Source organism: Tiliqua scincoides, chromosome 12, assembly GCF_035046505.1.
Source record: "Tiliqua scincoides isolate rTilSci1 chromosome 12, rTilSci1.hap2, whole genome shotgun sequence".
NCBI lineage: Eukaryota > Metazoa > Chordata > Lepidosauria > Squamata > Scincidae > Tiliqua > Tiliqua scincoides.
Window position 1 is genome coordinate 565,262 of NC_089832.1, and position 13,175 is coordinate 578,436.

Consider the following 13,175-nt stretch of genomic DNA (forward strand, 5'->3'; position numbering starts at 1 on the left):
AGTTTTCTCCTTTTGGATGAAGGGGGGGGAGGGAGGAGATGCTCTGAGGCGGATGGTTTTAACAGCCCTCCTTGCTCAGCTGGGGGAAGGACTCTGATTTGCAAGAATTGTCTTGATTGCACTGCCTGCACAGATCCCAACAATAAAAGCTGCAGCTCCAGTCAGTCTGTGTGTGTGTGGGGGGGGATGTTTATGCAGGAACAACAACCTAAGCAAACATGGCCCAGGAAACACCACAATGGAGCCACCCCCACAACATTCAAGGACCATAGCCAAGCAGCAAAAATATCAAATACTTTATTTTCGATGCAAACAGTTTTAAAAAGGCAACTCCTCCCCCCCCCCATGGGCCTGCAGCTAGTGCTGCAGGCTGAGCATCCTCCATCAGGAGAGTGAGATGCACCCATAGTTCTCCCAAGGGAGACAACAGCACCACCTACAGACCAAGAAGTGCCTCCACCCCTCTGGCAGAGGCCTGTTGCCCCTCCTCCAAGAACAGCCACTTCCAAAGTCACTTGCCCCTAGGGCAAGGAACAAGCATGGGTGGGGGGCATTGCAGCAGGCTCAGGAACCCTCACACCCAGGAGCAGCTGGGCTGGCCGGCAGCTTCTTGGCGTCCTGCAAAATTTGTCCCAGCATCCCTGATAGGGATGGCTCTCTCTGTCCTCAGTCTGTCTGGTGCAGGCAATTAATACTCCACCTGTGCTAAACCACATGCTTCAGGTTCCCTGTCAATAGAGCAGAGGCAGCATTAGCAAGGCACCCTCCCTCCTCCCTGCTGGAGGTGAACTGAAGTGGGTTCAGAGACAGCAGTCCAGCCTCTGAGCCCAAGCACTGCCCCAAGGACCAGAGTCACCCTCTGGGCGAATCAGACAAGAGCAATCACGTCTTCTGCATGACTTTCAAATGATGAAAGTGTCATACAGAGGAGGACAGCTACAGCAGGGTGGAATGTACACTGCTTGCACAGGGGGAAATCCCCCACCACTTAGCGGTGCTCCCCTCACAACGAGAGACCTCCATGCTCCTTGATGGAGGCTCACAGTGATTCAGTACTGGCTAAGAAACAGAATTTAAGTACTGCTGTAACTGGGAAGAGTTAACAGTGAGGAGGCCTTTTGTTTGTGACCCCAACCAAGCCCCAGGCCAACACCAGGCCTGCCTCACACAGTAGTCTATTCAGCTAGGTGAGCAAGCAGGTGCCAGATCCACCAATGTCCACAGCCCCCAGAGCCTTGTTCCTGGTGAGGAGAGGCTTATCCTCTTTATAAGGATAAACTTATCCGTAAAACTTTAAGACTTTAAAAGTCTCACCTTTTATGCGATTGAGAATGTCTTGGATGCTCTGGGGCTCATTGCGGTCCGGTCTGCAGCTTGGGGTGATCTCCAACACATAATCTGGGCCGTAATCTGTGAAGAACTGCAGAGGAGGGAGAGGCTGTGGGAAACAAGTGTCTCTGGCAAGGAGGCGGCAGGTGAGGCTCATATGGGGGAGGGAAGAGAGTGAATGTCAGCACGCTGACCCCAACCCCCACCCATGCTTCATAGGACGACCTCCGTTCCCAGGCAAAAGCTCATCTCTGAATGGGAAGGAAACTTTTTGGGGGGGCTCCTCGCTGGAGACTCACTTCATGATCCGGGATCTCAGACGAGAGGGTTTTCCCAAGAATGACCCCCGTCAAATACGTCCAGCAGCGAGCTGTGTTGGCGAGGTGGTAGCCTCCTTTCTCCGGGAATGTGACATTGAAAAGAAGAGGCAGAGAGAGACAGGCAGGTGTGAGTGGCAGGGACACTGCAGGGCACTCCGGTCAATCTTCAGTTCCAGCCAGGGCCACGGAGGCAGGCTAACTGCACCTCGCACCAGCTAAGCCCACAGAATGAGTCCCCACATCTGATCAATGGCACTGAGAGGCCTGGCTGGGTGACATCAATGGCAGCCACCTCCCAGTGATGGTTCAAAGAGCCCACGCAACTGCCCCAGCACAAGCCAGCGGCCAGTGAGGTCTGAAGTCTGGCAGTCTTCACTGGTCCCATAGCCCAGTCGGAGGGCACTGGCTGGTCTGGGGCAACCACTGACCGTGAGACAACCTGGGAAACACCCCCCCCCCGCCGTGCCACCTCGACCCCCCCAAGACAAAGAAGGAGAAATATAAACACAACATGAATCTGGCTTTGACATGTAAAGAAAGTAATATCAGGGTCAAGAGCTCTCATGGCTAAATTTTTTTGGGGGGTGTCTGTTGCTGGAGCTGGCACCTGGCTAGAACTCACCCCATCTATTTGGGCAGCCTTTCCTGCTAACTGCAGTGCTGCTGGCTTCCCAGGAAGCAAGGAAAAGACACCCTTCCCGTGGGAAAGGGCATGGAGGTTCTTCCTTTTTACGCTCAGTTCCCCTATTTCAGAGCAGGTTCCTAAGCCGGAAAGAGGACCCAAGGGTGAGCTGGATCCTGCAGAGACGGCTTCACACTTCTCAGGAAGTGGGTAACGGTACAGTGGAAGCCCCACTGACGTTTCCAAAGGGGGAGCGAGCGGCTTTACACAGAGGAGCACAGCCAACGCTTTCACAGCCCAGACCCCACCAGGGAGACTCAGCCCCTCTGCTCACTCACCTCCGCCCAAGACGAGGGTCGGGAGCTGCCACTGCAGCACATACTTGAGGCACTTGCCGACACCCTCAGGGGTCATGTTGAATGAGCACATTGGGTCGCCAGCCATGGTGTCTGCCCCCAGCTGCAGGACCACGGCTTCCGGGCTGAAGGCCACATAGACCTCTTTCAGCACCCTGCAAGGGATGGGGAGAGGAGAGGAAGCCAGCTCTGGAGACGGCAGTGGGACAGGGGCCCCCCTCAAGCCTCCCCTTCACCCTTTGGAGGGCCAGAAAAGGGCTGCAGAGGGCTCCAGGGTTAGGGAAGGACCCCATGTCCCATCTGGATGAGGCCTGGGCAGGACCATGCATGGATTCTTACGTCTCGCAGATCTGGCAATAGCGATCGTCCTGGATGCCATCCTGGATGGGCACATTGACGCTGTAATAGCGTCCCTTCCCCAGGCCCACATCCGTCACATCTCCTGTTCCTGAGCAAGACACAGAAGAGGAGGTGATGTGCTTGGACAAGGGGAACGGGAGGGGGCTGCTTTGAGCACCGTGGGACATCAAGAACACCAAGAAGTCTGCCTCCCCTGAAGCCATCTCAGGCCCACTGAACAAGGATGGCTGCAACGACACTCTTCCACCCCAATCCCCTGCAGATGAAACATAGCAGTGCTGCACTGTTGGCACACGGGAGGGATGACAGTGCAGCCTACGCAGGCAGAGGGTCCTGGGCTCAATTTCCAGCACCTGCAGCTACAATCAGCTCTCCAGGAGCAGAGGAGGAAGGAAGAGCCCCCTTGGACAGCCTCCTCAAGCAGCACACAGGGTTCTGGGCAAGGGCTCTTTTTGCCTGAAAACGCACACCCCGCCTTTCTCGGTGGGCAGCCAACAAGGCATTTAGAAACAAAGGCTCTAAAGAACTAACACAACAAAAACCAGCTAACCCAAAAGAGGTGCAACTGCCAAGCTTCCTGAAAGAGCACATTATTTAAAAACTGCCATTCAACTGCCAGTGAAAAATCTTGGTGGAGGGTGCCAGCCACACTCGCAGGGGAAGGGAGTTCCACAGCACAGGGAATACCACTGAGAAAGCCTGCTCATGGGCTGGTCCCCAGCACACCTCCAAAGGTTAGAGCCACCACTAGACAAACACCTCTTAGCCCAGTTATAGTTAAGCAGCGAGGGGCTTCAAGGTAGCAGCACCCAGTGCAGCAAGCAGCCCACTTGCCTGGGAAGAAGCCTGGCGAAAATTTGTGCAGCGAGACCGTCATGACTTTGGGGGTGAAACTGAAGGCATCTTCAACACCTGCAGGGAGAGAAGAAACACGCAGGGCTGGTTCACCAGCCATCTGCATAAATGACATGCTGCAGATGACACCTCAGAGCCTGGTCTGAGAGTTAAGCATCCCTGGAGTGGAGAAGACTGCAGCCAAAGAGGGCGAGCAGCTGCCCTGGCCATGCAGCCATGTTTTGCTGAGAGAGTCAAGCTCTAAGAGGACCTGACTCAGATGTGGCAGGAGTTTGGCAAACTCAGAGCAGCAGGTAAGAGGGGCCTTGTCAGGCAGCAGCTGCAACGTGCCAGGGTAAGGCTCTTCATCCTGCAGCCCAGGCACCTGGAAAGCTGGAATGGGCACACCAATTTGGGGAGGACAGTTCTCCGGAGTAGCTTGGTAGTGGAACACAAAGGCAAATGGGCCACTGGTCCACTGGGAGGGGATGGGGCAAGAGGGGAGAAGTGGGCCCACATGGAACTCAGCACAACAGTCCAGGAGAGGAGGAATTTAGCAGTATGCGCCCCCACCCCACAGCAACTGGTTTTGTTCCAGGTTCAGGACAATGTCCCCTGTGGCTGCAGCCCAGAAATCCACCTGCATCAAAACTAAATGGCAAAGAGGGAAATGGCAGGTGCCAACCTCTCTCAGCAGCATGCTCGATGGCTGTGCCAACTTGGCTGCACAACAGACACCCCAGCCAAGTTGCCAGCACCCTCGGAGAGATCCGACTATCAGAGCCCAAAGCAAACATTCCACATAACACAAACAGAAGGCGCTTCTGTGTCCTCTACGGACGTGTCTGTGGCTGAGGTTATGCGTTTTGCAGTCGAGCTCTCTCTGGGATGGAGGCTGCAAAAACCCAGGGGAGGAAGCATCAGGGCACGGCAGGGGGTTAGGGTTAGCAGGCTGCATTAAGGGGAAAAATTCAGGGTCTACTTTCAGGGTGAGTTGGGCTCAGAGACTGAGCTGGAAATCATCATTTCCCCAGCTTGAATCTGGCCCGCCACACAGTCTCCTATATGGCTTCCAGTCTTCTCCATCACCATGTAGGGATAACTGCAACAGCTACTCGTAAGATTGTTGCAAGGAACACAACATGACAATTGGTGTGAAGCACTCAGCACACCTAGAAAGCGTGAGAGTTAAGTGTTTATGACTCCTGTCATTACTGTGGCAGGAACTGGGCTGGGGTGGCCACCAGGCTGCCAGCAGGACCCTCACCATCCCCATGATGCAAATCCAGGTCGACATAAAGGACGCGGTCGAATTTCCGGCGCAGCTGCAGGATGCCCAGGACAGCATCGTTCAGGTAACAGAAGCCGGAAGCCTCATCTCTGCAAGCCAACAAGTTTCATGACTGGTGAAACGTGCAAAGTCAGAAACCATCACGCCCAGCCTGCACTCAAAAGCATCCAAGCTCTGCCAAAAGCTTCCTTGCTTTCCACAAGACTAGAGAGAGAAGGCCAACAAGCTTCTATGGAGATCCAGCAGGGTGCAGTGGTCAGTGCTGGGAGACCCAGGTTCAAACCCCACTCAACCCTGAAACTCTCTGGAGCCAGTCACTGTCCCTTAGTCCAGCCGACTCACAGGACTGCTGGGGGGGGGAGTGAAGAACTGTGCATTCTACCCTGGCCTCCTGGAGACAAAGTGGAACGGCAATGCTTTAATAAATACAAAAGCTGTTTTAGAGAGGAAGCCACCTTCTGAAACGAACCCTTCCAGATACTTCCATGGGTCACTCTAGGGGCAGAACTTTCACCGTTTCCTCCTTGGGCACCTCAGCACATCCCTCCCTCCCTCCCCTGCTTCTTGTTTGCTGGGCAACTCCACTCCCCAAAGCACTATGAAGCCCCTCTCCCTGGCCTCTTCCAGTGTTCTGTTCTCCCCTAGCAGGCAGAAGCGAGCCCTCACTTCCCAACCCAGATGCAGTGGGCAAGGGCAGAGGAGGCGTCCTTACTTCTTGGCATGATGCCACCCTCCAGGCCAGTTGATGGCCACCTTGCACTTGCCCTCCACCAGACACTGGGCAGCTGTGATGGTGGCTCCTCCCACGGCAGCCGCATAGTCAAAGATCCCTTCGGTGGTCGGGCAGTCATAACCTGGAGAGAACACAGGCGGAGGGTGGCTGCAGAAGGGCACTACAGAACCCCAGCCAAGGCACACACCAGGACCAGCAGCCTATGCAGCTACTGGCTCCTCTCTGCTATCTGCTGCCCTGGCCTAGGGGGCAGGATACGATGAATGGATGTGTGATGCAGCAACCTGACTGGCGCTGGGCTGGGCAGGTGGGCTCCTGGCCACCCTCACACATGCATCTTGAGACCTGGAATTGAAGAAATACTCAGAAATTAATGTGCTAACTAACATGCTCAGAAACTAATGTGGCAGAGTGGCTCACCTAGGCCATACTCCACGGACTCCGGGTGGTCGTCATCGCCCTCCTCGCTGACCTTCTGCAGATGCTGCAGGTAGGCATCAGTGTGGAAGCTGGCCATCTCCTCCATGGATGCCACCTTGGGCTTGACTATCCTGGGGGAGGCCAGTGAGTGAGAAGGAGCCTGCGCAAACTGGAGAGCAACACAGCCCACCAGACACAGGTAAGGAGAGTCTGGTTACTACAGCAGGAGCAATGAGGACAGGGCCCCTCTGGAGCGAATGACCAGGCCTCTCTCTGTGGCTGCCATGTGCCTTACCCAGTTGGGTAACAGAGCACCACAACTCCCCATCTCCAGCAGCCCTGCCTCACAAGTATTTTCAGAACAAACAACTGGTTAAGATTATGAGAGGACCTGGGGAAGGAGGTTCCCTCTTGTCTCATAGTAGGCCATAAGGCTCTGGAGTTGGGCATGAAGGCTGCAGTCCTGCTGCTCCCAATTAAGTGGCAAACTCCAGGGTACTTTGGCAAAAGCACTTCAGAAATGGGGAGAAGCCTCCAGGTTGCTCACAAAGACAGCACCCAGCAGGCTCAAGGTCACGGAGCAGCCCCAGCTCTGCCTACCTCATGTGATCGAGCAGCAAGTAGGCCTTGATCAAGGAATGGACCATGCTGGCCTGCAGAAAAGATGCACAGTGAGTGCCACTCAGTGCAAGGCAAGAACTGCTCTTCCAGTGCCACATGCCACCTCTGCCAGCAGGCTGGAAAGCTCCCACCAGGGCAAAGGTGGCAAGGCTGGTGTCCACAGAGCCACTGAGTTCTGTACAAAGGCCCTTCCTGGTGGCCTGAAGTGCCAAAGTCCAGGCACTCTGGGGCTTCAGAAGCAGCAGCAAACCTGCTCTTCTCCTCCAGGCAGCAGCTCCGGCCCCTCCCTCTGGAGCCATTCCTGGCAGGGGGAGCACCTTAAATACACACACCATATGGCTCCATTTTGCTCTCCCCGCTGGGAATGGCTCCGAAGGGAGGGGCCGCTTGCCCGCCTCAACTAGGCTCCCTGCCAGGCTGAGCGCTCCGTCCCCCTCCAGCTACGCCACCGCCTGCACTGGAACTGAAGAGCAGCGCCTGGAGAGGGGCTCCTGCACGGGGGGGGGGGGCGTCCCCAGGCTCAGGGTGGCCTCTGAGACAACGGGGGGGGGGTCTCCCGCCTGCGCTGTCCTTCCCCACTTCTGGGGGACGAGAAGCCCTGGAGGGGGCGCGCACAGCACAAGAGGAGCCCTGCAGGATCAGGCCCGCCCCGCACCAGAACCTCCCTCGACGGCCTCTCCAGCCCCTTCCAGGCGCCAGGCAGGGCAGCGCCCGTCCCGTGGCAAGGAGTTCCGCAGGCCACGGCGGGCCGGCCGAAGGCGTTCCTGGGGCCTCCTGCGGGACCCCAGGCCGCGCTCCGGCTCCGAGCGGCTCCACCCAGACCCCCGCCCCACCCACCCGGCGGGGCACTTTGCAGAGGGCGTCGCAGCGCGCCAGGTACTCGGCGCTCCACACGTAGACCGGCTGAAGCTGCGCGGCCATCGGCGGCTGAGGGGAGCGAGGGGGCGGTCCTCCGCGGGGGCCGCCGGGAGGTGTAGTTTCCTTCCGGTGAGGCGAGGACGGACTGCGCAGGCGCCGCAAGGACTGCCCTCGCGGTGCATGCTGGGCGCTGTAGTCCCCCGCGCAGCAATCTCTGCGGGGGGGGGCTTACAGGGGCAGGTCCCTGCTCCGAGGGCGCTGCAGGCACAGGGAAGGAAGAGCGGGCAGGTGGTCGGTGCTGGTCCTGGCTGGCCCGCAGGAGGAGAGAGGCGGGCGGGGCGCCGATGGGACCAAGGCTGTTCACCAAGCACGCAGGGGGAGTTCCCTGCCCAGAGCTCAGCGTGGGGTGGGGGAGCTGCTTGCCACTTCCCCCTCCCCGCATGGGTGCAGACCCTGGAGACAACACTTCGAGCATGTGCAGAGTAACTTTGCTCCAGCCATAGCCCCCTTGACCCCCTGCAAACAGGCACTCGCATCCTCTCTGCCCTGCTGGAGGGGAGGGATCCGGCCCCTTCAGGGGCTGCAGCTCAGGGCCAGCACGCCCGCCTCAGGAGCAGAGGGACCGTTGACACCTGCCACTCCAGGGGCAGACCACCAGGGAGGCTGGGGATGCCTACTAGGTCCCCCACACACACACTACTGAGCCTGGACGAAGAAGACCTGAGTCCTCACACCACCAGCAAGCTCTGGGGAATGTTCCTTGCAGAGCATGTTCTTAGCTGAGCCCCCAGGCCAGGGCTTGACCCTGCCCAGGGCCGCTGCAGCCTCTCCTGGTGTCCACTGAGCAGACTCAGGCCCCATACGGATGGGCAGGGGCAACTGGGTTCAGCTCCTCGCCCAGGAGAGGCAGATAGGTCCATTTCCTCCCTTGCGGCTACTCGGACATGGAGACCTCCAGGAGCCAGCCTAGGAGCTGGCTGCTAATCGGCCCCACAATCCAGCCCTCCAGAACCCAAGGCCACTGGCAGTGAGAACACAAAACACAGACGCAAAGGCTCTGAAACAGAGGCCTTTATTCCAGCCACTCTCCAAAACGTAAGGAAAAGGGTTTATCACACTGCTTTTAAAATGCCCTTGAACTGGGGCTGTCAGTTCACATGCACACTCACAAAAAACCACAGCAACCAAAGAGTAAGATGTCAAGATTTCAAGAATTGCACACCTCAGAGCCCTTGTTGAACAACACAACTATAGTGCAACGAAGTATGGGCCCAATCCTACCCAATTTTCCTGCACCAATGCAGCCCCAAGGTAAGGGAATAAATGTCCCCTTACCTGGAGGTGGCCTACATGACTGCCTGCGCAACACAGGATGCAACACATGCCCCACTGACACTGCTGCATTGGCGCTTGAAAGCTGGATAGCTTAGCTTTCCAAGGGCACAATCCTAAACAGGTCTTTTCAGAAGTAAGTCCTATTTTGTTTAATGGGGCTTACTCTTAGGAAAGTGTGGTTAGGGTTGCAGTCCAACTTTCCAATACTGGGGCAGCTGCAATGCAGCCCCGAGGAAAGGGAACAAATGTTCCCTTACCTGGAGGAGGCCTCCATGACTGCCCCCCTACTGCAGGGTGCAGCACATGCCTTATTGGCAGGGCTGCACCAGCACTGTAAAATTGGATAGGATTTGGCCCTGTCAGTAAATTATCACAAAAGTGCATTGCAAAAACCAGCCCGCAGGCTGCAGTTCCAGAACTCACTGTAAACTTGTCCATTTTTAGTATCTCCAGTTTCAGATGTCATCTCCTGCCTTCTCCCCCCTCCCCAAAAGAAGGATTTGGCACTTGGTGTTATTTCAAGCAAGCACAGCGCTGTGTTCAGTGTGCACCACAGAAACACAGAGGATCCCTCCTGCCCTGAAGGAGGTGGGTCTACCATGCAGCCCCACATCTCCAAACCCTGCCAGCTCAGATTACTTCTTGCACCACAGCAAGGTGATTTGCCTTCCACAAAGGTGAGTCCTCTAAATCCACCTTGGAAGGGGGGGGGCAGCGACATTCTCACAGCAGTAGCTGCAAGACAAGGCCAATGATGACTTTTCAAGTCTATAAGAATGAACTATCCCACTCTCCAGTCTCAGGTTCAAGCAAGAGAAGGAACCCAGGCTCTGCCTGCCTGCCTGTTCACCCACAGCCCTTGCTGACTACAGTGTCTCTCCCTTCCCAAGCACTGCCTTGCCAGGGGCACTAACTTGTAAGGTAGTTTTGTACAGGTCTGCCTCCTTGTGCAGCCCACACCTGTGCCCAAGGGAAGATGGCAACAGGCTTTGCTTCCAGGGTCTGGGCAGCAGCACAGGTGCAGAGGAGACAACTAGAAGGCTGCTTCTGTTGCAAAGCAGGGATTACAATGAAGGCACTTCAGGCGCTCTTGTGTGACTTGAACACATAAGGTTTGTACAGTCCGGTCTGCTGGGAAAACCTGGGCAGAAACCTGATGTATTCAAGTCACACAAGAGACAGCAGGTGCAGCCCACAGCAGAAAGGAGGCAAAATCTGCAGCCCCTCCCCCAAAAGTAGGCACTCCGAGCACAAGCGTTGCCCTTTAGATCAAGCTATTTCCTGGAAGCCCCCAGTGAAACCAGTAACCCAAAGCAGTACATGGCTGACCCCCCCATCAGCACCCAGGAGGATCCATTCCGAGAATCTCCAAGTGAAGGGTCTCCAAGTAAAGCATTTCTGCCTGTGCAGACCAGCACCTTGCTCTCCGCTCCTGCAACCGTGCTGGGAAGAGTCTCTTCTCTCATCAGAACAGCAGCTGAAGCTGCAGCACAAGGCTGGTTTCCAGGGTGGGGTGTGTAGGAGAGTCCAGTCCCCCAAACTGGACAGGTTTCCTCAGGCAAGGTGGTCTGTGTGGACCACACCTGCCAGCAAAGCAGCCTAAGGCAGGCTCCACATCCAAGACGGCACTGGATTTCTTGGCACAGGTTTGCAGATCAATCTACTGCATGATGCAGCCACTGCTGGGGAGAAACTCCTGAAGATAGGTGACAACAGCTCTGGAGAGGTAAGTCATGGTGCCGAACCTGCCGCTAGGAGCGCTGTCGTAGAGCAAAGTGCAGATTCCTGTGGCCGGGTCCTTCTCCAGCATTTTGGAATCCGCACCCAGGATTTTCTGTTTGCAGCAGGGAGAGAAAAGGAGATTATCTCTGGAGCCTGGAATTTGGGGCATCCCCCCACCCCAAATCTACTTGGCAACCTTCAGTCTCGAAAGACTATGGTATCGTGCTCTGAAAGGTGGTTCTGGAACAGCGTCTAGTGTGGCTGAAAAGGCCGATTCGGGAGTGACAATCCCTTCCACACTGGGAGCAAGTGCAGTCTGTCTCCCTGGCTACGGGCCTTCCTTCTTTGCCTCTTTGCCTCAGACTGTTGGCCACGTGTCTCTTCAAACTGGGAAAGGCCATGCTCCACAGCCTGCCTCCAAGCAGGCCGCTCAGAGGAGGCTTTAGAGGAGATCCTCCTCCATAGAGGAGACCCCAAATCTACAATTCTGGTATCCTGCAAACAAAACCAGCAAGGACATGTTTGCCTAATTCCAGTCACCTATTAAGACCACCATCTTCTTCAGGGCCAGGCTTAGGGCAATTTGGCCCAACTGGGCCCCATATCTGGAGGGGGCTGACACCGAAGTGGTGAGCAGAGCACCTGCAGCAACACCTTGCCCTGCAGCTGACGCACTGGCATGGAATCTTCCATGCTGAGGCACTGCCAGGAGGTGCAGTGAACTGAGCATTGCTGCTGGACAGCCCTCCTGTCTGCTCCTGGGTCTGACTGGCTTGAAATCGGCCCCCCTGGAAGTAGTAGGTGCTGACACTGCTGCCAGGTGCCTCACCACTGAGGTACTCCTAGTGAGTAGGGAGTCCTCTGAGGGGGCACAAGAATGTTTTGCAATGGGCCCCGCGGCTCCTAAGGCCAGTCCCATCTTTCTTATTACTTCTGCTTTCTCCCTTGCAAGGGACAGGCACATATGGCTGGGGGGGGGATCTGCTCAGTGCTGGAGACAGAATCAAGTGAGCTGCAATAATGCAATGCACTTCCAGGCTCCTCTGAGAAGAAAGTGAGTGTCTGGGTCTCCTCCTTTCTCATGAGACACACGAGCAGGAGAGCACAAGGACTGAGACTTCCACGATACAGGTAAAGATTTACTCTGGGTTGGATTGTGCAGAACTCTCACTTCCCAAGTTCATCCTGATGCAGACACCTACACCCCCAATCCCCCCCCCCCACTCCAAACAGAAAAAAAAGTGTGGAGGAAAGTCCCACCTGCTCCTCGCAGAAGAGGTCATTGGCCATGTGCACCACCCTCTCCACAGCAATGATGCCTCCAATGCTGTGGACATCCATGTCTGCCAGCAGAGTCAGGACCAGGATGGCCTCGACCAAGAGCTGCCGGTATTCTGGCTGGGGAACTCGGTTAAGGACAGACTCAACATGGACTGCAAACTTGATCTCCCCTGGAGTCATCTGGTAGAGGAGGACAAGGCAAGTCAGTGCACACAAAGAAAACAGCCAAAACTGTCAGCCTTCCTGGCAGGAAGCATGACTTGACCTCTCTGCACACACACAGTGTCTTCCACTATGACAAAGATGGGGAGACCTGGGATCCTTGGAGAAACAGCTAACAGAAATTGGCATCAAGAGACCCACAAGGAGGAAAAGCCCCAAACAAAAGACCTGGAGGCACACAGTTTGGGGCAACATGCAGACCCTACTTGGAACAGATAATTCCCAAAAAAGTTTCCTAATCCGCGGAGAACTGTATTGGCACAGAAGCAGCCACTCCAGCAGATGAAAGGAATGCCATGTTGGCTCCTCTCTGCTGTTCCATGAGCGTCCTCTGCTGAGCTGTTTGCAACCCCTGAAGATCCAAGACTTTAATCAAAGTCCAGCAGAGCTAATGGAGCATCAGTATGAATGCGCTGAAGCACTCCACAGCTTAGTCCTCCCCCAGCCAGGTGGTGGCGCTATGACACAATTCTGTCTTCAGGAGTCTGGCTGCTGGGTGGTCTGAAGGTCCTGCCAGGTGGAGGTAGTGGCAAAAGAACCCTCCCCAAGACACAACCATTACCTCTCTGGTGGTGGAGGAAGGGAGAACGAAGCCTTCGACCGAGAGTCCGTGGCACTGTAGAGCAAAACCAGATGGAGAGGGAGGTTATGTCTGGGGAGCCTTGGGGGTGGGACAAAACCAGAGATGTCTGCCCTCTGTGCGCGCATGCGTGCACACACACACACACACACACACACACACACACACCCCTGGATTTCAGCACCTTCCAAGGAGGGAGGTAATAGCAGCCACAGCCAGTCCCTTCCCCCATTCCAGGTCTTGTGTGTCACACACAAGGTCAGTTCATAGTTGGGGGGACTGAGTCAGTCC

At 55.9% G+C, this 13,175-nt stretch overlaps 2 protein-coding genes across 4 annotated transcripts in view; both read right to left on the bottom strand.

Moving 5' to 3' along the window:
- Nucleotides 1-281: 281 nt before the first annotated feature.
- HDAC8 (histone deacetylase 8) lies at nucleotides 282-7,827 on the bottom strand. Of its 2 annotated transcripts, none has more exons than XM_066640116.1 (11): nucleotides 7,724-7,827; nucleotides 6,866-6,918; nucleotides 6,266-6,396; nucleotides 5,825-5,966; nucleotides 5,089-5,201; nucleotides 3,822-3,899; nucleotides 2,967-3,075; nucleotides 2,610-2,782; nucleotides 1,629-1,723; nucleotides 1,315-1,420; nucleotides 282-728 (listed from the first exon to the last, which is right to left on the bottom strand). In XM_066640116.1, the coding sequence occupies exons 1-11, from the start codon at nucleotides 7,805-7,807 to the stop codon at nucleotides 706-708; spliced, it is 1,107 nt and encodes a 368-aa protein (XP_066496213.1). In that variant the 5' UTR covers nucleotides 7,808-7,827; the 3' UTR covers nucleotides 282-705. The 2 variants fall into 2 exon arrangements, with proteins under 2 accessions (XP_066496213.1, XP_066496212.1); XM_066640115.1 differs by having other exon boundaries at nucleotides 1,315-1,438.
- A 973-nt stretch (nucleotides 7,828-8,800) lies between these two features.
- PHKA1 (phosphorylase kinase regulatory subunit alpha 1) overlaps nucleotides 8,801-13,175 on the bottom strand; it is a 30,860-nt gene continuing 26,485 nt past the window's right edge. For both annotated transcript variants that reach the window (XM_066639980.1, XM_066639979.1), the window contains 3 exons: nucleotides 12,867-12,920; nucleotides 12,062-12,262; nucleotides 8,801-10,913 (listed from right to left, as the gene is read on the bottom strand). In XM_066639980.1, coding sequence (XP_066496077.1) covers nucleotides 10,740-10,913; nucleotides 12,062-12,262; nucleotides 12,867-12,920 — 429 coding nt within the window. In that variant the 3' untranslated portion in view covers nucleotides 8,801-10,739. The remainder of the gene's footprint in view (nucleotides 10,914-12,061; nucleotides 12,263-12,866; nucleotides 12,921-13,175) is intronic.